This window comes from Columba livia, chromosome 2, assembly GCF_036013475.1.
Source record: "Columba livia isolate bColLiv1 breed racing homer chromosome 2, bColLiv1.pat.W.v2, whole genome shotgun sequence".
Classification (NCBI taxonomy): Eukaryota; Metazoa; Chordata; class Aves; order Columbiformes; family Columbidae; genus Columba; species Columba livia.
This window is the reverse complement of record NC_088603.1, coordinates 21,821,045-21,845,937: the sequence shown is the minus strand read 5'-3', so window position 1 is coordinate 21,845,937 and position 24,893 is coordinate 21,821,045. Positions and strand designations below refer to the sequence as shown.

The 24,893-nt window shown below is 38.9% G+C and overlaps 1 protein-coding gene across 9 annotated transcripts in view; it reads left to right on the top strand.

Moving 5' to 3' along the window:
• Nucleotides 1–24,893, top strand: part of CACNB2 (calcium voltage-gated channel auxiliary subunit beta 2) — a 246,123-nt gene that overhangs the window by 110,497 nt on the left and 110,733 nt on the right. The window contains exon 1 of one of the 9 annotated variants that reach the window (XM_065050848.1): nucleotides 18,477–18,815. The exons of 7 other annotated variants lie outside the window; for them this stretch is intronic. In XM_065050848.1, coding sequence (XP_064906920.1) covers nucleotides 18,765–18,815 — 51 coding nt within the window. In that variant the 5' untranslated portion in view covers nucleotides 18,477–18,764. Of the gene's footprint in view, nucleotides 1–18,476; nucleotides 18,816–24,893 lie in introns of those variants that run through there. One more of the 9 variants, XM_013370095.3, reaches the window with a different exon arrangement.

Below are 24,893 nucleotides of genomic sequence, written 5' to 3'. Positions count from 1 at the left end.
AATGTGAAGTAAAAGTCTTGGGGCCACTTTTGTTGTTATTTATGCATGAGTAAAGCAAATCACAGCTGTCAAGTTTTGTGCACACCGTGGAAGATATTTATGCAAATAACTGAATAATTAATTTTGCATGCTTAATGCGATTTTGCATATACTAAGAAAACGTCTGTTTGAAAAACAAAAATGCTGATGAAAAATATCTGTTCACTCTGGTTGGTGAAGTCTTTTATTATGTACAGGGTAAACATAAATGGTAATAATACTGCCCTATTGCCATGTCTCTGTTCTTGCCTGGTGGGAAAAAAAAGTTATTTCTGACTTGTTTATTTGCTTCAGGTGCTTTTCTGTTTGATTACTAATTAATATTAACTGTGGTAATGAGTATGTAGGATGGAAGCTGAAACTGAAATCTCAGCAGCCTGGCAGATGGGAAATAAGTTTAACTGTTACTGAGCTACAAGGGGAAATCATCGATGAATTCATGACACTGTTCATTACCCAGCTGCAAATAAGTATAAGTTTCTGATGAGGAGTTGTACCAGTAACATACAATCTTAATTCAGATATTTCTTAAAACTGAATCTTGAATTAGACACTAATTTTTAAAATATTAAATTTTTAACCTCATATGGTTCATTTTGTACTTGCATTTCAGTAAAAGTAAACTGAAAAAAATCCTTTTGTTGTGTTCCTAGTATGGTACAAGACATTGCATAATGTTATGAGACACTGATTTGGCCCCTGCTCCCAAATGTGAATTATTCAAGCGGCTCTAACTAGAAGTGATAGAACATGATCCTCAGCATTGCTTTCCTGCTTTTCAGTCTGGCAGACTAGGTGCTTGAAATCAGCTGATTCTCCCTACTTTTCAAACAGCTACACATTCATTATTTTAACTCTGTATGTATTTGGGTATCAATCTTTTACGTGTTGTGCTGCAGCAGCTCGCTCCTGTCTGTGCACACTCTGAGGCTGCCAGCTGAAGTCTGGCGGCAGGATGAGGTGGAGCTAGGCCGGGATCTCTGTGCTAGGAGCTGCGCTCTTGTTCATCTCAAGAGTAAGATGCTTCTTTCAGAGCCTTGCAGGAAAGAGCTTTCAAGGTTGAAACGTTGGGTTTGGCCTCTACCTTTGCCAGATCCTTTCCTGGATCTGATGCTTCCCGTGGTACCTTGGCGCGGTCCTTGCCTGCCTGGCATAGCTGGATGTGGCTCTAGTCAAAATGGCCTGAGGTGCCTGTAGCTCCAGAAGGTGGTCCAGGGAGGCAGCTCGAAATTCAGCCCAGTGCCTTGCTGGGTTACACTCCTCATGCATTATTCTGAATGAGCAGCTCAGTCTAACTGTGCCCAACTGCGATTGGCACCACCTTTGTGATGGGAGATTGTACAGGTCAGTTCTCTAACACTGTGCATGAATTACGCTTTTTTCAAGGTTGGGATAATTCAATCTAAAAATGCTGTATAATAAATATTAGGATTATGCTAAGCTTAAAACATTCCATAGTGTCTTTTATATTGTACCAGGAAGATTTCAGCCCTCATAAAAAATATGGTTTGGGATGTCATTTAATGCCTTTTTTGTATCGAACTTATGATTTTCTCTTTTACATGCAGTTTGACATGAGAAAAAATTAAATCAGAGCAAAAAGGCACGCTGAAATGAAGTGTCCATGTTGACATGGCAATGGGCTGCAGATCACTGAGCTGAAAACTGGTTTGGCCAGTCTAAGGTCATCTTTTTGAGGTTCTAAATTTTCAGAGAAAGATGTTTTAATTGCAGTGTTCGGTATGCTTGAGAAATGTAAACGATGCATGGACGCTGCCCGGGCTGGCTGGGGCTGCGGGCAGGGACCCTCCAGGGCCTCTCGCTGGCCTGTGTGAGGGGGTGCAGGATCAGATCCTTAATCTGCTCTCTTCTTCTCCCTTCTACAAAATCCTGCCATAACGTGAGTTCATGCTGTGGGCAGCCCAGGATGTTTTTATCCTTCCATATTTTGTATTGTCCCAGTTTCAAGATGAATTCTCTTGAGGTTATATTAATAATAAGAACATGTCTTTTAAATTTTCTTTAGTAAATCTGAATAGATTAGTCTGAATCGTACATATAAGAAAAAAATATTAAAGTAGGTATATTAAAATCCCAAGGTTGAAATATCATACTGAGTTCCTCTGAAAAAAAACAAGCAAACCTGCAGAAAAATCATGGTAGCATCATAACTGCCAGAGTCAAAAATGTGTTTTACCATGGATACTAAATTTGAGCATTTTTACACAAGGCAAGGGACAGCAGGTGAAGAAATGGAGTGAAATTGGAAAAAGAGCTCTAACAAAATCAGTGGTCTTTAAATGGTAGCCAGGTGTTCTGAGGAGACGTATCAGTGAAAACGAAGAGATATGTCATGTCACTCGTGTCCCTTATGTCACGAGGAGAAGAATATCCTGAAAAGTATATACTGAAAAGTATAGGTGTATTTATGTGCACAGTGTGGTGTTCCTGGCGCTGATATCAGTCAGAGCAGCGTCTCCTTTCAGCCCTGCTGCGAGCTGCCTGTTTTGTAGAGCCGTGGATAAAAGGCAAGCGCATAGGCAGAGCCCGGTGAGCTCTTCCTCACCCACGCAGATGGCTGGATGTGAGCAAGGAGTTCATAAAGCTATGCTGCCAAAGAGCACAACACCGTGACCTGATGCAGAAGCTGGCCCTGTTCAATTCCTACATGGCATAAGTGGGAAATCAGAGACTCGATCAGGAGTTCTTCTCCTCAGAGTCTGCACCATTGCAGGTCGCCCTTTATTCCACACAGATCATAGTGACAGCACAGCAAGGAGCTCAACTTGGAAATATTTATAAAACTGGTTTCCATTTAATAGAGAAGAACTATTTGTTTGCAGGATCTGGTTTTATTTATATCATAAAGCTTAGTTTCCTGTGCTAAACCCTCAGCCTTATACAGATAATGAGCCCTAAGTGCAGCTCAAGTGAGGAGGTGCAAAATGGCCTTGAGCCATCAGCCTTGGGACAATGACATGACCTAATCTAAACTTTCCCTGGCTCTGCTCCAGCAGCCTCTGGGATGCTCAATCCATTGCTTGTCCCTGTGTTCCCCTGCTCTCACAGGCCCTTTTTCTGGGAGCCTGGAGATAAATACTGTAAAAAATAGATGCTCTGCTCTAGCTTCTCCAGTGTCTCATTTTTGATGCAGTCCTAAAATGTTAAACAAATGGGTTTGTTATTTTTATCTTACACATTCATGGTACTCCATCTCTCTGATCCTCCCTTTCTGAATGTTCTTCTTGTATTTTATAATTTAAAATGTACCTTGTAGACATACAATAAATGAGGGAAGAGGCTACTCTTGCGAAGACTCAGTTACTTCTAAAAGAGTGTCTCAATCTACAGGCCAAAATAGTTATTGTCTTTTTTGATTTCTTTCTCAAAAAAGATACTGTTGTCACCATTTCTATGTTGCCATGCAAGTACAGGCAAGTGGAAAAGGCTTAGAAATTACATTGTAGCACTAGGCAAACTGATTCAGTGGCATTGAAATGTCATTTCTAGAATTATCCGGCTTACTGGAGAGTGTTTCAAGGAATAACCTTCTGGCATGGCAGACTACAGTGCAGGGATTAGATGGGGCTTGCACAGGAGGCCAAATTCTGCCTGGTGTTAATTAGGATTGTGCGAGCATGAGCGAGGACAGGAACTGTCCCGGCAATTGCCATTTTATGTTTAAATTTCTGTGGTATGGTATGTTTGTGACATTATTTTTTCCCAGATAGGAGTGAGCTCAGACCCCTTTTAATTTAAAAAAAAACAAAAACAAACAAAAAAACCCAAAACAAACAAACAAACAACAAAACAAGTGTGTGTATATATATGTATAGTCAGATATCAGATGATGTGTTGGCAAAATTATTCTACAAAGTCACAGAGCCTGTTTTCATTTCAGAAATATGTATGTTTAGGACCCTGCTTTCAAGATAATTACTTCTGATTTTAATTTTGTCTAAGAAACTATTCAGTATTGCCCTGTGAGCAGGACCTACAGTTTTCAAAGGTTTCTAAAAACATCTGTAGACCATAAGTGGATGCTGATAACAGAGCTCTTCCAGAAAAGCGGGAAGGCTCCTAAGGAAGCCACAGAGTGCTCAGCCCACAAGGTCCTACAATCATCCCAGCCTGTGCAGGGGTATAGAAAGGAAACTCAAGACAAAACTCTTGGATTTGACTCCCAACATGGGAAGTTAAGATGGACAAGCTTTACCCCAAAATGTTAGCGTAGTTTTTTTCCCAAATTGCTATTTAGTGGTGTCAGAATGAAATATTCAAAGACACAGCTTTGAATTTTGATTTAGTCCAAATGTAGAACAGAATATTCAGCATGCTACCTTCTGTTTCAACAGGCTAGAAGAAATTGGAGCTGATTAAATAGCATTAATACTGTTATTTTCAATAATGTTCTTTTGATCTGGAAGTCTTTGCTATTTTTAAGAAACCAGATCAAAAGTTCAAGTTCTAAGAGGTGCTATAATTATAATAGGCTTCAAACATTGTGAACAGAACTTTTGGAACTGTTGCTGAAAGGATGAACGAGACTGATTTAATGGTGTGTGGTGGGAGCTACCAAACATCTTATTTAAGGGAGAATATAGGGCCTATAAGAGGTACTTGGATTTAAATTATTTTGTGAGGAAATAGGGCAATATGTGAGCTGTCTTTTGGCCACTTCATTTTCACCTGGAAAAAAATTGCACGTGTGTGTTGGTGGCAAAGAGTGTGAAAGGGGGTGAGGAAGAGCAGCTCAGCCCTGCTGCTGAGACCATTTGTGGGGCAGGGATGGTTCCTCGTATGCCTTCTACTGGGCATCTGGCAAGCTGCTATTTTAATGCCAATTTCACAAAGTTGATTGTGGGAATGATTGGGACAGGTTTTAAAGAATTCATAATTCTGTTGTGTAGTTGTCCAGATGGCAAGTATGTGTTGAACACAGTCAGGTTTAAAAAGCAGAAACCATTGCTTGCAAATTCAAGCATGTTTTGTGTAGATATTTTAATCTGAAACAATTAATTTCAAGATTTTTGTAGTATTGTTATTAATTCTATTTACTGCAAAAAGACCTGACAAGACTTGAAGCCAGATATGAGTGCTAATTTCAGCCATAGTTCCGATATAGATATACTGCAGGGAGCAGGCCTTATGCAATAATTATTTATTTGAGTTTGGTTTCTTTATTTAGATAGTTAGAGAAACATTTAATTATAGTCTATGCATACTGTGTTTTTACTGTTCGTACTCTGTATATAACTCTTTGTTAATTCTGGGCATTTAATGTCATTATTCTTCGTAAGATTTATTTATATTTGCCTTTATAGTATATTTAATTATTTTTTTTGCTACTGCAGAAAAAGGAAGGCCTTTAAAATAAGTCCTATGATCTAATCATAAGATTAGGTAGAATGTTTGAAAGGGGAGAATACACTAGAAATGACTAACTTTTATAATTTTTGCCAGCCGCCCATGCACCCATAGCTCATCAAGGAAGGTGCTGGCAGCTGTTTGTTTATGTTAAGAGGGGATGGCATTTATGTCTCCTGTTAAATCCTTGATTGACGCAAACTGCCTAAATCTCCTTAGGAAGAAAGAGTCACCGTGCGGCACGCTGGGACGGGTGGGCAGGGCGCTGTGTGGCACACGGAGCAGTGTCAGGACCCGCGGCTGCCGTGTGTCACCAGCGCTTGGACAAGGGGGGTCGCTGAAGGAGGAGGCTCAGGAGCTGCAGCCCCCCTGTGTGCGGCCTTTGCCGGCGAGTTGGATGGGGTGTGCAAGGGAGTACATTCTGAGTCAAAACTGTGCTTGAATTTCCTCTCACAGTAAGATAATGAGTAAATTGGGAAAGTAGCAGGTATAATGGAAAGTTAATTTTTCTGTTCTCTATGGGCATTTCCCTCGATGGATCAATAAACTCAGTGATAACTGTTTGCTCGTTTATGAACAAAATTGCAGCATTCTCCTTATTTTAAGTAAGCCTGTCATGCAAAGAAGGGGGAAAAAAATAAATTACATTGCTTATCAGCAACAATAGCTTTCTGTCCCATTTTAAAGAAGTAATTAAACCTGACAGTTTTGCAGCCACGACATGACCTGTTTCATGACTGTACTGGGCTGGGCAGTGACAAACTGATACCGGGGTCTTTCTGTTTCCTTGTGTGCGATTTCTCACCCGAACTGATGTGCAAGCATGTCAGGAGATGAGAAACACGTAACCAAGTAGAGAGGGGGACTCTGAACTTTCCATCAAAAAAATATCTGTCACAAAATGTTCTGTAAAGCAGCTTGAAACCAAAAATACTAGAGATGTACCACCTTCCACGTGACCTAACTTTTGCAAGTATCTGAATGATTTATGTTCTCCCTTGCAAATTCATTTTAGTCATGGCTGAACTTATAGATTTACTACATAAATAATTTTACAAGTAATGGATCTTTTTTTAGCTCTACTGGATTTCATAAGGAAAAAAAGATTAGGACTTTTTTTTATTTTAAGGAGACTGTGTACTCCGACAGATCTCAGATGAGATTTCAGGTATTTAAAACAAAAGTTCTGCTGCTGTTTCATTAAATTCAGTTTTTCTGGGTGTTTAAAGAAACTAGGATCTGGAGCAGGGGTTTTCTTGCAGAGTTTTGTTTGTTTTTTAGAGTGCTGATATGTAGAAAAATGATGGAATAAGTAGAATGGATTAAAAGGCTATTGTAAGGAAAATCATATTAATTAGAAAAAGAAAAAAAATCAAAATATGGTGAGAGCAGCAAGTGATATAGAGAGAAGAGGATGATGATGTGTATGAGTGACAGAAGATGGAAGTGGAGACAAGACACACAAAAGAATGAATCCAGAATTGAAGGTGAGCTTTTAAGTTAGCTTGAGTAACAGCTATGCTTGAAAAAAAAAAGAAAGGTGGATATAGAAATAGGCAGCTTTAATTTAAAACAGAAGTAATCTGAAAAACTGAATTATTAAAAATTCATCTGATTTATAGATATTCTGTTGATGTCTTAATGTTTTGAGATGTACTGAAGTGGTACTTGCAATTCAAATAATCGGATAATCACACGCAACTGAATACTGATTTTGTATGTGTAACTCGGGGCTCAGTGTTGCCAGATACCACAAAACTGTGTACTCTTCTGTTTTTCTGTGTTTCAACAAGATTTGCACGGTGCATGGGAGACAACACAGCCTGATGAAGAGTGCTTCATTTCTATCTTGTATGTGCTATTAATGAAACAAAATATGTAATAACTAAAAGTACAGTCTACAAGATAATTTCAGTTTCTAATCATTTAAGGAAGATGTGTAAAAGATGAATTCCATGTTTCTTTACCGTCCAGGAGCTGGAAAAGGGACGTCCCTCCTCCCTCACTCAGGCTCAGCTGCAGGGCAGGCTGAGGGTTTGGCTGGGCAGACCAGCACCGAGCCTGCTGCAGCCATGCAGCAGATTCAGCATCATTCCTGTAGTAAAATACGCTCTTGTAGAAAATCCTTGTGTTAGGTTCATTCTCTTCCTTAATCCCTTTCCGTTCTTTTATTTCTGTTACACAAGCAGCCTAATAGCTTTTATAATTCTCATTCTTTCTGTTCTACAATGTATTCACCTCTTCCACATCATGAGCTAAGCCTAAAATATCTGTACATACCAGAAATAGCAAATGGGAGTTTTGTGTTCTGTTTGTTTTGGTTTTGTGTTCTTTTCTAGAAGCTTCTTTCCAGCAGCCTCTTGTCTAAATACTGCCCAGCAATCCCGTGGCATTCCCCGGATCTGGGACACAAAATCATTCTCTTAATTCCTGTCTCTGATTACTTTCTGCTTCGGACCAGCCTCTGGAGCTGAAGCACACAGATTTAGTATGTTTGATTTGCTGTGCCACTAAAATCTTTTATCGGCCAAGAATAAAAACCAAAACAAACAAACCAACCTGCCAAAACCTGTGCTCTCTGCAGCTGTACAGGAGGAAAGGGTCTTGGGGAGCCATAAAGTTTGAAATCCTCTCCACGTGGTACAAAGCAAACATGAGCTTTAGTTTGTATTATTTTATACTGATCTGAATATTTGCTGTGTCTAAAAGACAATGAAATTTGGTGTGGAAATGTGATACGAAGGGAAACAGTGTTTGGCGTTGGTCAGTAACAGTGAAAATTTATCTTAAAGAGATTTATAGGAAAAAACCCAGATGCAGGGAGATAAATAGGTATTTTCTTCAATGCATGCCATCAGCAATCCTAAGTCTGTCTGTAAAATGTCTGGAAGTGTGATGGATGTGTACATAACCTAGGCCTTAACTGAACATCAATTATACTAAACTAACCATGCGTTTCAATGACAGTTCTGCATTCAACATAGTTTTGTTTTCTAAGTCTCCTTGTACGTACTTTAATAAAGCCTTATGAAAATAATTCACTGAATTAAAGTGAAAAATGAAGAAGATTCAGAACAGAAATAAACCGCTGTCAGTGGTGCTCAGATTTGACTGAAAGTCAAGCCTTGTGAGATGCTCTGCGCTGCGTGGGCAGCCGCTGGCCTGGCCGTGCCTGCCCAGGAGATGGCTGGCTGTCCCACCTGGCCAGGCTGGCTGTCCCACCAGACAGGGACAGCTCTCTCACCAGGCAGGTCTGGTTGTCACATCAGGCAGGGAGGTAGAGGAGTCTCTGGAAAGACACTGGGGAGGTTTAGCAGCACAGTGTCTGGGTTGATGCCTTATGGTGCCAGATTACAAGAAAACTCCAAATGAGCAGGTGAGGATATAAAATGGAAATACTTGAGTTGTCTTATGATGGTGAAACAATTGCCTGAGTGCACTTCAGAGTACCTTTTGTGTCCCTAAATGGGTCCTGCCTTTGCCCGTTGGAGTTATTGGAGCTGTCTAGCACTGAGGTTGTTCCTGTGCGCAGGAGCTGAGGAGCATCAGAGGTTTCCTGGCACAGGAGTGCAGCTCTGTGTAGTTGTCAGAGCCGTCCCAGGTGTGTGTTTGGCTGGGACTAACTCGCAGGCTTCCAGGCAGCTCTTTGGCATCCCTTGTGAGACAGCACAGGCCTGGTAGTATTCCTGCGGCATGGTTTGGATTCAGCCATCTCCTTTTGAAGGGGATGAGAATTAGCTTAATACTGTGGACTTTGGCAACTCCAAGCCAGTTGGCTTTAGGTCAGGAGAGCAGTCCAGGCATGCTTGATACATTAGACCCCGGTAAGAGGAGCCAGGAGCACTGTCCCACACTAGTAGTCACCAGTTTATCTTCTGGGGCCCTGCAGTGATTGCTTGAACTGCTAGGAGTGGACCAGGAGCCAAATGAGCCAGGAGAAAAAGTACTGACCTTCCTCCAACCCATGGAGGTACCTCTTTTTTATTGTAAAGTGTTTCTGCTTTTGCCCTTTTATGAAAGATGGGCATTTGCACAGCCAAGGTTGCATTTTAGCCATCATTTGTAAGTCATGTTGTGCATGATATAACAATTCATAAAGCAGTAGCTGTTCTGCAGAGTAATAATATTTTTGTTTTTACTGTGCAGCTGATCTGAAATGCAATCAGTGGTATTGCACTGTCAAAAAATATTAAGACTCTTGATTAAATTGTTCTCCATATTCTTCTGCTTTTGAAAAATAATACTTTCACAAATATGTTCTATGTTGAAAATAAAACTTTTCAAATGAAAAACTGACATTGACTGTACGGCAAAGTTAAATAGGGAGCACAATATCTACTGTAACTTCTGATTATGGGCAAAATCAGGTTTAAAAGCAGGGTGCATCATGTCTTTGACTTTTGGAAAATATTAAGGGAGTAATCATGGGAAAGAAATGGACTGAAATTATATTCAGGAGGAAAAGAAAACAACATTATCAGCTGAAGTCTCTATTTGCAGAGATAATGTAACCTTCTGGGCAGTTCCTGGTGTCATGGGCTGTCCCTCCACTGCCTGGTTCATGGTTGAAAGCGCTATTTAAGGCTCTAGGGAAAACTCCTTCCCATACCCTGGTACGTGACAGTACTAACATCCCTACTGACCTATGTAGTTTAATGGAAATGCACAGCAGTTCCTTGAATGTGCATTCTTTTCTCCTGTAGACAGTCATCTAAAGGGACTGCTTCTGGAGAATTTGTGCTTCAATACAAGAGGTTGCTTTTTATTTTACCAGAGGGAAAGATAAGTCCTTGATCGCAAGACCAGAACCAGAGTTAAAAAAGAAAAACATAAAAGGAATGAAAATGAAACTTTATATTTAAGAGCAGACTCCTTCCCTGGAAGATTTTGCAGAGGCATCTCTCAGCCATGAAGCCTTAGGGGCAACTCAGCACCATGATGCTTCCTGGGAGGTATGTTTCTTACCAGCCTTTAAGCTACCTTTGAAAGTTGAAGAACTCGGCATGCATATCCTTTTCTTCTCTCCTTCTTAGCTGTTAATTAAGCACTTGACATAAACCAGGTTGTATCAAGTTACACCAAAGATTCATCTAGCTGTTTCCAATAGTAAGCAGTAGCAGAAATAGGGAGAAATATAAACACAAAGCAAGTGTGTAGAGATACTCTCCACAAGACAGTTTATTCTCCACAAGATGTAGCACAAGAACTGCGATGGTGGTACTGTATCCAAGGTTTATTTAATGTACGTTCAATGGCTCTCAATGGATTTGAATTCCAAGAACATGTTCTGTCCACTCACATTTTGGGTCCAGTTTTGTCATTCTTTGCACATGTTATTTACAGAGATATTATTTCCAAATTTACACTGGGATGGTTGAGCTGGCTCCAGTTCGTTCTTGAGGACTGACCTTTGAAATCAAAATTCAGTAGGAAGGGCACTTCTGCCTTATGGCATTTGTCTGCATTTGAATTCTGTTTTACCCATTAGTTAGTGTGTTCCTTCTACTTTAAAAAAAGCTTCTTTTCGGTCATCTTGTGAGTGCCCGACAGGTATTCTGCACGTCTTCCAAAGACTTGTGGCCTTCCAAGAGGATCTCTTACTGATGTCAACTACTTGGAGGTGAGGTGCTGCTGCTGGGAGCAGGAGGGTTTCTCTTACACACCAAATTTTAGTGCCATGGGCAACAAACAGATCACATGCTCCCAATTCAGATGCTGAGGTGAGGAACAAGCAGCCCCTTCTGACCATATTCTGCCTGCCTTAGCTCTCATCTGTCAAGTGGGGAAAAAAAAAATCTTAATCTTGTGCTTCTTATTGTGAAGATAAATTCTGTTTGAATCTATAGAAAATGCTAGTGATGAGCTTCTCAGAATATTCAAAGGAAAAGTTAATAATAGAGAAGGCCTGAGGCCTGAAAACTCAGGAGTACAAAGAAGAGAAAAAAATACATACAGAACATAGCAGCTCAGTAAACGTTTGTCTGTGTGCTGAAAAATGTAGGAGCTCTCTGGAAATCCAAATATGATTATGTAGGTGAAGACAAGGGAATTCAATTAAAGTTGACCAAAAACTCAGTTGCTTTATTTTGCAGTCTTGCTCATTTTCTGTCAAAGTAGGCTCTATGTGTAATATGTGGTATATATATTGGTATGGCTGTGTTTTTTGTCATTCTTTCTGTGCTCATAAGAAAAAAAAAAATCACTAAAGTGTTTGCTATTATTAAAAAGAGTAAGTTAGTATTTTTTTGCTGTGTTACATTTTCTTGAGCCTATTTACGTGTCTTAATTTGCAAGTAATTGCTCTCCTAATCCACATAAGTAGTGTTGGACTGTGAATTGCGAAGTCCAGTGCCTTTTAGATGGATGAGTGGAGACTGCTGTTGTTTGTGAAGGATCCCTGAAAATTCTGCATTATCAGAATAATAAACTCTAACTTCTCTCAGTATGGAAGGAGAATATCAGATATTTGTAGGCTGTAGTATTCTGTGATAAATGGTTCTCCAACAGAGAACATGAAATACAAAGATGAGAGTGTGAATAATCCACTCTTCTTGCATTGATAGAAGTTGGGAAAATAGTTTTAAAAGAACTTATTTTTAGTCCCTTTTATGAGCTGTTGTACTGACCTATTTTTTGTACAGTCTTAGAGATGGTAATCTGAAGACTATTCTCTGATTCCCTGTAAACTAGTGCACCTTGCTGGCTAGTAGTTCTGGCTTATCTATTTCATCAAGGCTTTTCCTATAGTAGTAATACTGAGTTTTTCACAAGGATTTATTGATAATCTTGATAATATTTGATTGTTTGTGCAATTACAAGGATGGATATAGATAACCTCATGCGATGTTTTTATAGTCAGTAGAAAAACAGAAGAACAACGAGAAATTGTAATTGCTTCTCATTGGGGGAAAATCATGCTTAAGAAGAAAGTTGATTGTAACAGTTCGTGATAATTCTCCATTACATATAGCCTAACAGCCTATTGTATGGGGAGTTTTCACTAATTGATAGCAGCCTTCCAAACTTCGCTGTGGAGTTGCACATGAACAAATACACATTCACTCACATATTGACAGTTGCTTCATGTGGACTCCGCAATGGTACTTTCTGTCTTTTGTACTGTAGTATTGGATTGCTTTACTATATCCTGAGAAACATCACAGATTAATCTAGAATTTTAAAAGTATATGCAATACTTTGCATACTTCATATAAAAATGATGTAGGAGAAGAGTACTGACCCTGGGCCTTCTCCCTTCCAGTAGTTCCAGCTGTGGTAATAATGGTCTGCTGTGGTTTTTATCCCCTGTGCAGAGATGGACATGAATTTGCAAAGCACAGAAGTTTTTTTAAATAAAAACAAAAACAAAAATAAAAAACCCAAAACACATTAAGTATGTATGTCATACAAAGTTACATTATTTATTTCATTATTTTCTGGGAGAATATGTATTAGCTTGTATATTCAATTTAACAGAATTTTGTATCTGTTCTGCTTTTCCAAAATACAGGCATCTGTTAAATAGAAATGAATTTATACACACAGAAATTGTGTCTGTTGGAATTTGCATAGTAGAAACAGGTCCCAGATGTTACAGTTATGTAAGAACCTAAACCCAAGCCAACTGAAGAGAGCCTTGTGGGCTTCAGATCATGCCAATAAGAACATTTTCAGGAGAATTAACTTTGAAGGAGATTGCAGTAAGCTAACATTGTCTGTAGCTATTGTAAGTATTAAACCAAAATGTATGGATGAAGGAGTGTGCCTTATTCAGTAGGGCTGGAGCTAAATTTGTGCTTTGAAGGGGAAAAATGTGACATGAATTATCTTTAATAAAAAAAGACTTCATTTAAATGTTAAGCACAACTGTATGTATCTTAAAGCTGTCATTTTTTCTGTTTACTTAAGTAAGTGTTTGTGTGGGGGTGGCTAATTATTGTTTTGAGTATGAGATACTTCTTTTGAAGTAGATGTCTTTTCTGCTTTTAAACTGATACAGCATTGCATTGCAAAGCTATTGCTGTGCATTACAAAATAGAAATTAAATTCACAAAGGGAGTTAGGCCCTTGGTGGGTTATCTTGTGAGGTTTGGGTGGAGAAGGTTTGTTGCCCCACCACTACCAGCATCCTTTCCCCTGCTTTTGTTCCCTTTGGCTGTTTTGTCTTACTGACCTGGCAGGAAAAAAAGAGACAAAAAGAAAAAACAAAACAAAACGAAACAAAAAACAACAAGCAAGTAGTTTCCTACTGGGCTGGGTATGTCACTGTCCTCCTGGAGGGGTGTGATGTGCTGGGACCAACAGAGAGGGAAGGAAGGTGCTGCTGCAGTACCAGGGATGGGAGTAGAGAGGACCAAGAGCTCCGCTCTCAGCAGTGGTATTTACTTATTTAAACTGTTAGTGTAGCAGTTTCATGTGTTATTTGTATTTTATATGCTGTACTCAGATTCCTGTAAAGTTCCTACATGTCTTCTAGTGCCATCAGGGAACTTACATTTTCATCTATCACTGAAGTTCCTTCTCTGCAGAAGACCTAACCAACACCTAACCCTAAGGCACTGTACTGATCCTGCCTTGTGGACCTGGCAGTAAGGCAGTGTCATGTAAAAGTGGGACTATATTTAGACTGGTGGAAATCCACATTTTTCATTAAATTGATTTTTGGCAAAGCACTGTGTACTTGAAGTCAAGAAGATCAGCATCTATGAAGATGCAACAGTTTTCTCTCAGATGCAGCTGTAGCTCTTGGGAGTAACAGTTTGCAAGTCAAATTCCTCAAGTTAGCTGGTCAAAAATGAGGAGTATGAAGGTGCAGGTCACGGTAAGCCAGGCACTCTTATTGTGCATTTTAATTGTAAAACATACCTGTGAACCTTTTTATCCCAATAGGTATCTATCCAAGTCAGCTTGCCCTTATTAAAAAAAAATAAAAAAAATAAAAAAAATAAAAAAATAAAATCTTCCTTGTGTGTTATGACCAGTAACCCTACTGATATGAGTACTCACCTGTTTCAAACCTTCACACCTGTTTTGCAATATTTAGGCATTACAGAATTTGGTTCTTTATTGTGTGACAAAATTTTCGTTGTGAACCCTGTCTCACTTATAGAAAATAGTTGACTATTTTCACAGCCACAGAGAGAAAAAACAAGAGATTGACTTTATATCTGGTAGTGAAGAAACTTTGGAGGTGAGAGACCCTGTTTGTGTCCCTTACTCAAACTGGGCAGAGTGTACGTGGGCAGTAGTTGGCTGTGCTGGGTGAGCAGCTGCGATTCTGTCTTTTGCTAGAAGTGTCAATCAATTGGCAACTCTTGCAGCATCTCGCCTGGGACTCTGCTGCGTGAGCGGCCCTACTCAGTTACTGTGCGAAACACTAAACAGAACTGGCCCTTTGGTAAAGATCTGAGAGGGAATGATGAACCTGAGAAACCTTCATGAGCTTTGACATGAGCAAGGGAGCTGAACTCCTGCCAACCGGGTGGTTTTGAGTGTTTTCTGTTGAAAGGCTGTTGCGTCAATGTAGGAAGTCTGGGTTGGGCCTGTTTGCTACTGACTTGTTGACTCTGTGTGAGCTTTGACTAATCTATCATCTGTCTTCTCAACAAAAATTTTGTACATGTCAAAATTCTCATCAACTTTGCATAGGCGTATGCAGAGTTCTGCTGTCATATCATGTTAAATAAAAGAGGGATTTTAATCCCTTGATGTCTTTTGAGAATACTTTGGATCTTGTCAAAGGGGAAAGGAAAATCTTCCAAAGTTGACTCTTGCCAGGTGAAAAGAGATGGTAACATATATAACTTATATGAATAGCAAAGGGATAAATATTCACCTTCAAATAGGAAAAAGGGGATGGCTTAGACCATACTTAACTCAGCCTGAGATCTTTGTATGGAATACTAGGATACCTAAACCTTTGGCTGAGGAATCTCAGAAGCACGACTAAGTTATCTTTTGAGAAACTGTAACACTAGTGAGGTACCTGATGACTGAATAAAAGTAAATTTGATATCTCAGGTAACTGGAGAAAAACAAACACAGTATCTGCCTTTAAAATGGGAAGAAGAAACAGAAGAACCCTTCTGTATGTATATATTAGATTGACATGTGGATTGACAAGCTTCCATGCATTACCTATTCATACATTTATCCATCAGAAAATGCCACAGAACAGAATCCATAGTGAGGCAGAATTACAATAAATTGCCGTAATTTGTTTGCCGTATGCTAAGAGTGCCCACATGTCCACATATGGAGCAGCTGATGCACAATAACTTGGTGATGAGAAAAATTACTCATATATCTAAGTCCTTATTATTTCTGAGATATTGAGTGTTGTGATCTCTAACAACTCATTTATGATCTGGTTTGTCAAGAAGAACTTTCTTAGACAAGCACCCATTTTCAGTTTAGGATAGAAAGAAGCAGAGTCCAGATACCTTGGTTTGCTAAACTAAGAAAAACAGAACCAAAAAAACTTAAACATGCACAAGAAAACTTTTGTTAGTGTGCTGCTGAGAATGAGTCTTTAGTCAGTGCTTCTATTTTCTTATGTGCTTATTGGTATTTATGGTGTATAGTACATTTCATAAGGTTATGTTTACAATTGATTCGAGACTTCTGATGAAAACACTGTAAATATAGTAGTAATATTTAATGTTAAAGCTGCTTCTCTATTAGTGCTATATAAGATTAAAGAATGAAAACTATAATTATTAGATGAATTGTGTTCCTGTTCTCTTAATAAGGACCTTAGATTTTCCTGTAAGTGGATGAATGTCACTCAGTTTTGTTCTAAGGCATCTTAATTAATTTGTAAGGTTATGCACAACAGGCAGCTTTTAACAGACCTGGTACGTCTGAGGTGACAATTCACTCTCTTGGGTAAAAAAGGGCAGAAGTCATCTGTCATTTACTACATACTCATTCTGTGACTGACGACTGCTCAGAAAAAACAAAAACATACAAAAACAACGTGGTTTCTATTCTATGGCTAGAAGAGTGTGGGAGCTTTTGAAACTTAATGATCTGTACCAGGGAATTCCTCTGTTGCTGTTTCTGCATTTAAATCATCTTCTTACTGTGTTTTCTAGTACAAAGTTCTTTTGTTTCAATATTGTTGTGCCAAAATTTGCCATTGTGACAGCCTGGTCTTGCAAGCTTAGTTTCAGTATTCTGTAAATTGTGCTGCAGGGCAGAAGATAAGCCTCTAGAATCAGAGCTGCCCTGTCCTAACTGCAATATTCCAGCTGGGACTGTGATTATGTATTCTTCAGAGCAGTTCTGACTTGCCCCAAGGTATTTGTGTCACACAGCATGTGTTAAACTTTTTAAGGATGATAATTTTGCCAAAAACTAGCTCAGTAATTGTGCTATTAAAAAAACCCTTTATTAACACAGTATTGCATCAGAAACGGCCATACTTCTCACAGCCTTCTAAAACTGAATTCATTGAAGTTTACTATTTTCCTCCTCTGAAAACAGTAGTTGTCAAAACAAATTATACAAGAAGTTGTCAATGTTCTCTGGATTTTTCTCTGCTGAATCTATTTCAGGTAAATAGAAATCTCAATTTCATGAGAAATAAATATTTGGCTATCATTAAAAAAAAACAACTTATGCAAGGTTTCTACTTATCTGAACTGAACCTAGCATGAATATTGGTTTCTGAAACAGTGGTAAAATTTTAACATTCCTGCATTTCCAGACTTTCCTTGCAAGCAAACAAAAAAACAAAAAACAAAAACCAAACTAAAAGACCTGAACAAAACAAACAGCCTAACAAAAAAAAACCCTGTTATGCATCAGCTAAAAGTTACCTCTAGTGTCAGTGAGTTAGAGTTGTTAAGAATATGGTGCGCAGCTAACATGAATAAGAAATCACATCTTAAGTGATGGAGGGAGGTACGAAGATAACTGACCTTGGTCCACCTTAAAAGTAGCTGTGTGAAAATATGTGTAGAAACCAGTTAATACAGATGGAAGCCACTCTGACGTCTTTATTAAAAATAAATAAATAAATAGATGTTTTGATTCTTATTGTGACACATGTAGGTGGAGTCTCCAACTACTGTCCACTTTACAGAGTAATTACAAAGTCAGTGTTAAGAGTTTGGCCTTTGGAAATAGGCAACATTTTCAGCTCTCATGGACCTGAGTTTTGACTTCATGGGAATTTGCTTGCCTAGCACGCCTACTAAAGGCCAGTCTCAAGGCGTAAGCAGAGGTGAAGATTGCCCAGCTCACTGAGCAGCAGGAGCCAAAAAAAATGTTTGCGCTTGTTGCTATTCTCAGGAGTCACTGCCTCGTCATTTATTATCTCAGCGGTAGCAGGAGCATAAAGCTGCTTCTCCTCACTTTCTTCTCTCTTCATACCATTCCCTGCCTGTTGCTGCCTGTTCCTTCTTCCTCTTTGCTACACCTCCAGAAGGCTCTGAGCAATACAGGCATGTATCCTTCATTCTTCTTATTTACATTCAACCTACAGTCTAATTTTAAGCCAGTTGACCCTAATCTTGCAAACTCTTAAATACATTAGGAGCAATAATATTCCTGATGATTGTAGCGTACTGGCTAATGCATGGAAGTACTGCCCTGCTGATGTATCTAATGAGGTTGGTTTTCTGTTTGTTTTTTTTTTTTTTTAGAATAGTAGTTTATACAAAGAACCGTGATTAAGGTTCACATGAATGTATCTTCTACCATAATATATCTTCTGCCTTAATTATGATCAAGCATAATTTTCCTTTTCCAGATTTCCAACCTGAATTTAGATTTCCAACTTGAAATACCAGTGCCTAATATCTCTGTTCAAGGGAGGGTGGAAAAAAGAAAGAAAAATATCCATATCCACAAACATTAAGAAATCCGATTATCCAGTGTTCATGTTCAGATACTTCTCCGTTACTTGGTTCTGGCTGCGTAGCCAGTTGTGGTATGTTAACAGGAGGCCATGCGTGCTGCAAGGCACGCATCTGAGATTAATAAAATGTTATGTTACTCCAGCAAGCGTGCGGGCTGCGTTCCTAAAGCGACTGACGTCACTGGGAGCACGGAGCCCTCCCACTCCTCCTGGGTAATCGATGGTGACGGGTTCTCTGCTGAGCTGTAACCCAACATCGGGACTGAATCAGATCAACAGCTGAGAGCAGCCACCAGCAAACAGTATCGCTCCACATAGACGAAAGCTGGGCACTTTAAACCGGGCCTTAGATGGACGAGTATCTCGAACGATGGTTAATGCGGGCTGATTTGCTGAAGTTTTCGCTAGTGCGCTGTTTTGCGTTGGAGGTTTTGTTCCTTGTAAGAAGCGTTGCTGCTGCTGGAAGGGCTGGCCCACGTGGAGCGAGGCTGACATGCTTGACAGACGCCTGATGTCTCCTCAAACTAAGCACATTACTCCTGGGGTAAGCATATGTTGAAGGACTGCAGGCCAGATGCTGGGGAGGCCTTTAATTTTACAATGCATTGTACAGGCTGGCTTGCAAGTTAATTACAGTTAAACTGTTTCACTTTGCTCTCATCTAGCCAAGCACAAATGTTGTTGAGAAACATGCCATCCTTTTTATGGAAGTTCAAATTACATTTTTGAGCTTCCTTTTTTCAAATGTACTAGCTTGCTGTCCCATTGAAAGGCTGCAAAAAACTAGATTTGAGGGTATGGGAAAGCACTGACAGGTGGCTGTTGCTGAGAGTGCTTCTGTCTATAATCCTATTAAAATAGTTAAAATTAAGTAGCTTGCTGTTCTGCGTTTTGGGGGACTGTGCGAAATTGTTTTTGTGTCAATATGAGAGCAATGGGACTCTCTGCTGGCAGTAGTTAGAAGTACATTCTCTTTACAGACACAATGTTACACTCTCTGTTAATTTTTGGTTTGGTTAGGATGTAACATGCTCATGAGTTTTGATTTGGCAGCATTTGACCAGGTATCTGTATCCTGCAGCCAGAGACCTAAAGTAGCAGATATGCCACTACAGCTGTGCTCATGAAATAAAATCTAAGTAATGACCATTTTTTCCTAAGCTCTAATTGTATACGTTTTATTTTCTACACGGTAGAAAACAAAAAAATGAAGATAAAAAAAATAAAATTAACATAGGCATAAATTTCAGCCAAATGTTTGGTTTAAACTTGCTCCTTCCTATAACCTTTATAAGAGATTTTAATGTAGTTGCAGTGAAAGAAGTGTACCAGAGGCATGATAGTAGCTTTCCAGAGTTATTCTGAGAAAACCCAGGGACAGTGTCTTTTGTAACAGCTGTTCCACAGCTTTCTTCTAGAAGGAAATCAGCTTTGGATCATTCCTATTCCTGGATTATTTAGGGATCTCCACATAGGAAGCTGAGTAGTTATTGCTAAGATCCATTCTGTCCTTCTCTCATGGACAACTTTACTCAAATTAGAATGTGCTTGTATGTTTGTGAGGGGAATAATGCAACAATGGGTCTTACAGGGAGTGTGTCATGAAGTAGGAAGGTATACGATTATTATATACAACTCCTCTGGACTTCTTTCAGCATGGATGTTCAGAGCAGCAGAAATCAGCTACTAGTAGAATCACAGAATCATTTAGGTTGGAAAAGACTGTTAAGATCGAGTCCAACCATAACTATAGCTGCCTTTAGCCTTTTCTTATGTTAAAATAATATAGTTAAAAGCTTAAAAAATTAAGTTTCAGTATACATATTTTCCAAGCAGTTCTTAAGAGCTCTGAAGAATTACTGTATTTTGGACTTCTCTGACAATCACAATATATTTTTAAATGGGGAAAAAATTGGAGAATAACTTTTTTGATGGGTAAAGGGTGTAAAATTAAAAAATAATCAGCTGGAAAATATTCTTTTCCTAAAAAGAGAAGCTATCTGATATTAGAACATAGCACAAAAAATGCCCACATTTCCATGCAACATTTTTATCTTTCTGCCTACTTGTCATCAAATAATGTCATCAAGGGGAAGGTGAATTTGATTTATCTGGGCTATAAAGTAAAATGTAGAAGTCCAAGCCCTGTTTGGTGGAGTCATAGAGGTCCTGGTTGATGGAGGAAGAAGTTACTGTAGATCACAGGGAGCCATGCTGTGGATGTACAGCTCTTGTGAATTGAGAAGCAGCACCAAAGCAGGACAGGTGAAGGAAACAAATAAAATTTGGCTGAGGGGATTCAGCTGTGTATATTACGTGGATTTCTGAACATTTGATCAACCCTTCAAAGTTATGGTTGATGACCATTCTTTTCATGTTTCCTCAGTTTCTATCCTAGTTTCTAGATGAGGGAAAGAAGACCATTTGACTTTGCTAATGTGATTTTTCACTGTATTCACTTCTTGTTCAGACGCATTTTACAGGAAGCTCTGTTTGTAAATTAGCTTGTTTTTAGTGGTACTAGTCCTCAAACGTTATCTGATTTTAAAAGGAATTGTTTAAATGGCTGAAAGTAATGAGAAGATTGTGAAGATTAAAAAGAGAGAGCTTCAGAACTTTCATATTTCTTGGCATGTGTAATTAAGTAAATTGGCTATTGATTATAGTCTCCTAATGACAGATGTTGCACCAAAAGTGGATACACATTACATAATTGAACAGAAAATCAGATAACCATTCAATGGGAACATTTTTATAAATTGCCAAATTTCAGGATGTCCCTTGTAACAAGTTGACCCCTGAGGTATTCAAGTAAATTAAAAGAGTAGAATGGCATAAAATAATACTTATTGCATAATGAGTGATACATTTTTCACCACCAACACAGTTCTTGTGACATAGAAATTCTTCAGTATGGAAAGTCCGTTAAGTGGCAGAAAGTTTAAGTACATCAGGCACAGTAATTCCTTCCAGTCTCCTGAGGCTGCCATTTTGTCCTTACCTCACCCACTATGCAGAGAAGTGACATCCTGCCTTTTGCCAATTTACCCACATCTGCCTGCATTTATGTTTTTAGCATCAGTGGAATATATAATTGCTGCTCTTATTATTTATTCTGTCTTCAAATTGCAGTGGACTAGCCTAGGAATTAATAAACTTTAAAGGGTGGATTCTGCTATTTGCTTCTCAGGGTGGATGGTGTGAAAGTGCAGCATAAAATGGAGTAAAAGGAGGGTGGGTAAAGTGCCTTGAAACTTCCATTGCACTCAGATACCCCTTTTCCTAGAATCAGAGAATAGTTTGGGTTGGAAGGGACCTTCAAAGCTCATCTAATCCAACCCCCTGTAATGAGCAGGGATATCTTCAACCAGATCAGGTTGCTCAGAGCCCCGTCCAGCCTGGCCTTGGATATTTCCAGGGATGTAGGCTATTAAATCACTGAACTGATTGTTTTTGTTTGGTTGGGTTTTTTTGCTATGGGCCAAAATACAGAAGATGTAACAATTTTGAAAGTAAGTTTTCTAATTACATATGCATGTATGACTCTCTACAATTTTTTAGTTACTGATCCTTTGTTATAAGTACGGTATTTTTATGCAAACTTTTATGCACCACTGGTGCTGCATGTACACTGCATGAAAGCCTGTGGTTTATATCATACTTGCCACTGCTTAATAACAGCAACAAATGTTCTCTGAAAAAATAGTTTGAAAATTCTCCATACTCACTGACAGACTAAATGTTTACATTGCTGCTCATGCCATCATCTTATATTTAAGCAAGCTGCTGAGCATTAAAGCGTGTGGACAGTCTTTGTATAACAGCTCTGATTTTACAGGTTGATTTCCTAAAACAAAAATTTATGCAATCCCACTTTCCATCTGTTAGTTGTGCTTCTCAGTAACTTCAGTCCAATGGCCAATTTAAATCGGTCTTGCACTCAGTAGCACTGAGTGTTTATAACAGACCTTTTTGTGGGCTGGACAGGGCGGTTAAAGCCATTTGCTCAACATGCCAGCGTGTGAGAGTCAAGGCACTCTCTGGACTGCTCTGGCATCCGAAATCCAGCATCCAGCCAGCCGATGAGCAGGAGTTTAACTCCAGAGCTGCTGAAACAAATGCTGCCTCTTGTTCAACCAGCAACTCGCAGAAAGGGAAGGGAGGTTTGGGAAGGGGAATCGAGGGTGCAGAGCATGTGGTGTGTAGGGAAAAGGAGAGAGAGCTGAAGGTATTGTGGAGGTGTGTGTGGGAATCCAGGCTTCGTTACTTCTGCTGTTCACAAAACAACTTGTTTTTCTTCTGCTTATCATTAATGATCCACTGCGTTTTGCACTGTTTTAGCGGATATAAATTTCTGGGTTTTTTTCTGAATGTTTTGGAGCTGCTGAAAGGATGCTGACAGATCGATGACTTAGAATATTTGTCCCTTAAAATTATTAGGTTGTTAGTTAATGATATTAGTAGAATATTAGCATCAGAAAAAAAGATCATTTTAAAGCTCTGCTAGTAATTCTAGGTATAAAAGCTAAATTTCACTTCGAGTTGGGCTCATGCTGATCAAAGGCTGTTGGTGGAAATACTGCTCACAGTTGCAACAGCTGTAATGTAACTTAATGTCTTCTCAGTTTGCTGTAGTCCTCAGTCAAGTATGTATTATAATTTCTGTGTAATTCAGCACAGTCTTGTAAGTGCACAGTTCAGCAGCCTGGTTCATCACAGTAGAGTTTCTTTGAGAATCGGTGTGACCCAGACATTCTTGGGCTTTACCTGTTTCCTTCTATCATGAGCCTTATGACTGGGAGGCTGGACTAGATGACCTTTAAAGGTGTTTTCCAACCTAAACTCTTCTATGATTCTATGACTTTGCTTATTCATTTAAGCACTATTCAGTGACTGTTTTTTATTTGAAAGTTTCTGGTTGTTTCTTTATATGTCATTCACATATACTTTACCATTATACAATAATAAAATAAGCATATCTTTCTTGCCTTTTAATAATGTAACAATGAAACAATTATTTTCAAATCATAGCATTATTTGAAAGAGTAATCTCTTCAGTATTTGCTCTCTAGAAACTAGTGAATGAATATATGTAAGGCATTGGAAAGAGTAATGTTTCAACTTTTTAAATACTGCCTTTCAGCAATATTTCCAGTTCATTTTGGAAACAGGGTCACATTGGTACATAAGTAATGGGTTAATCCTTAATTATATAATACTTTCCATAGCTTATGTCATGGTGGAATGCTAGAAAAGTAATTTTAAAACTAACCACTTTGATAACATTCTGCCAAATTCAAAGTAAATCAGTGAGTTCCCAGAACATGATGATATTTTCTGGCTGAATGTTGTCTGGCTGAATATTTTCTGTCAGGAAAATGTGATCAGCTTCTATCCCTGTGCTTTCACATGGATCTCCCAACTTCATTAGAATTTGTATAGACTTAAACAAAGCAACTTGCATCTTAATAATGAAAGTCTTTCATTTTAAGAGAAGCATAAGGTGTCTAAACCAAACTGCTCGAGTGAATAATTTCCTTCTTAAATTTTTAAAGCAACTTTCTGCATTGATGCTGGTTTATTGTAAATCTATTATTGAGTTCCCATCATGCACAACATAACATACAACTTAGGTTCAGTGTTATGAATTTAGGAGAGGAGAAATTCTTGTACTTTCGAATTCAAAATACTGTCTTTATAGCTCACTACCATATTAAGATCAACAATTATATATTTGATCAGAATTCTTACATTGTTTACTTATTTCATCATGGTAAATTGATTGTCTAGTAAATGTTTTGTATTTAGGAGGAGTTTCTCAGTGACTTCAGAAATCCTCATCCAACTCACCTTAGTATCATGGATTTGAACCTGAAAGTTAGTGGGGGTGAGTGCTGAATCACACACACTGGTTCCCCTTTGAAGCTCTAACCAGGATGTAGAAAACACGGGCTCCGACAGAGAAGGCAAACCTGACACAGACACGCACTTTGAGGTGCGCTCTTTGGTTTGATGCACAAGCTTTCGGTGTTGTCAGCACCAGGGAAACAGGCTCTTCAGAGCGTTCTTTTTATGAACACCAATTGCAAATCATAGCAAGAGGGAGAGGAAAAAGTCTGCTAAACAGAAAAACTTGAAAAAAAAAACAACATTTTTGCACCAATCTAGGAGAATATAATTGGGAAAATATGTATCATTTCAGTGAGGGAAGACCTTTCCACTCTGCCCTAAGTATTCATGTTCTTACTCTCTGCTAACAAGATTCTGCTAATTTGAACAGACAAGCAAGTTTGATTAAAATTATCTTACCTTCGTGCTGCATCTCATCAGGGCAGTTCTGCGAATGTTGTTTTAACACGTTGCATTAGTTCTCTGTGACGACCAACTTATTGTATGTATTTTATCCATTCCATTGCAAAGTACTGACTCTGCTTAGCTAACACACTGGTTATTCTGTCTGTATTTTCACCACGGTGCCCTGAGAGTCAGTACCCGGGGTTACACATCTGTCTCCCTGCTCATTACACTAAAGTATGTTTCTGCAGTGCCAGGGTGACACCCATCCCCACAGGTGAGAGAGGCCATTACAACAGCACACGTGCTGCCTAAATTCCACTTAATT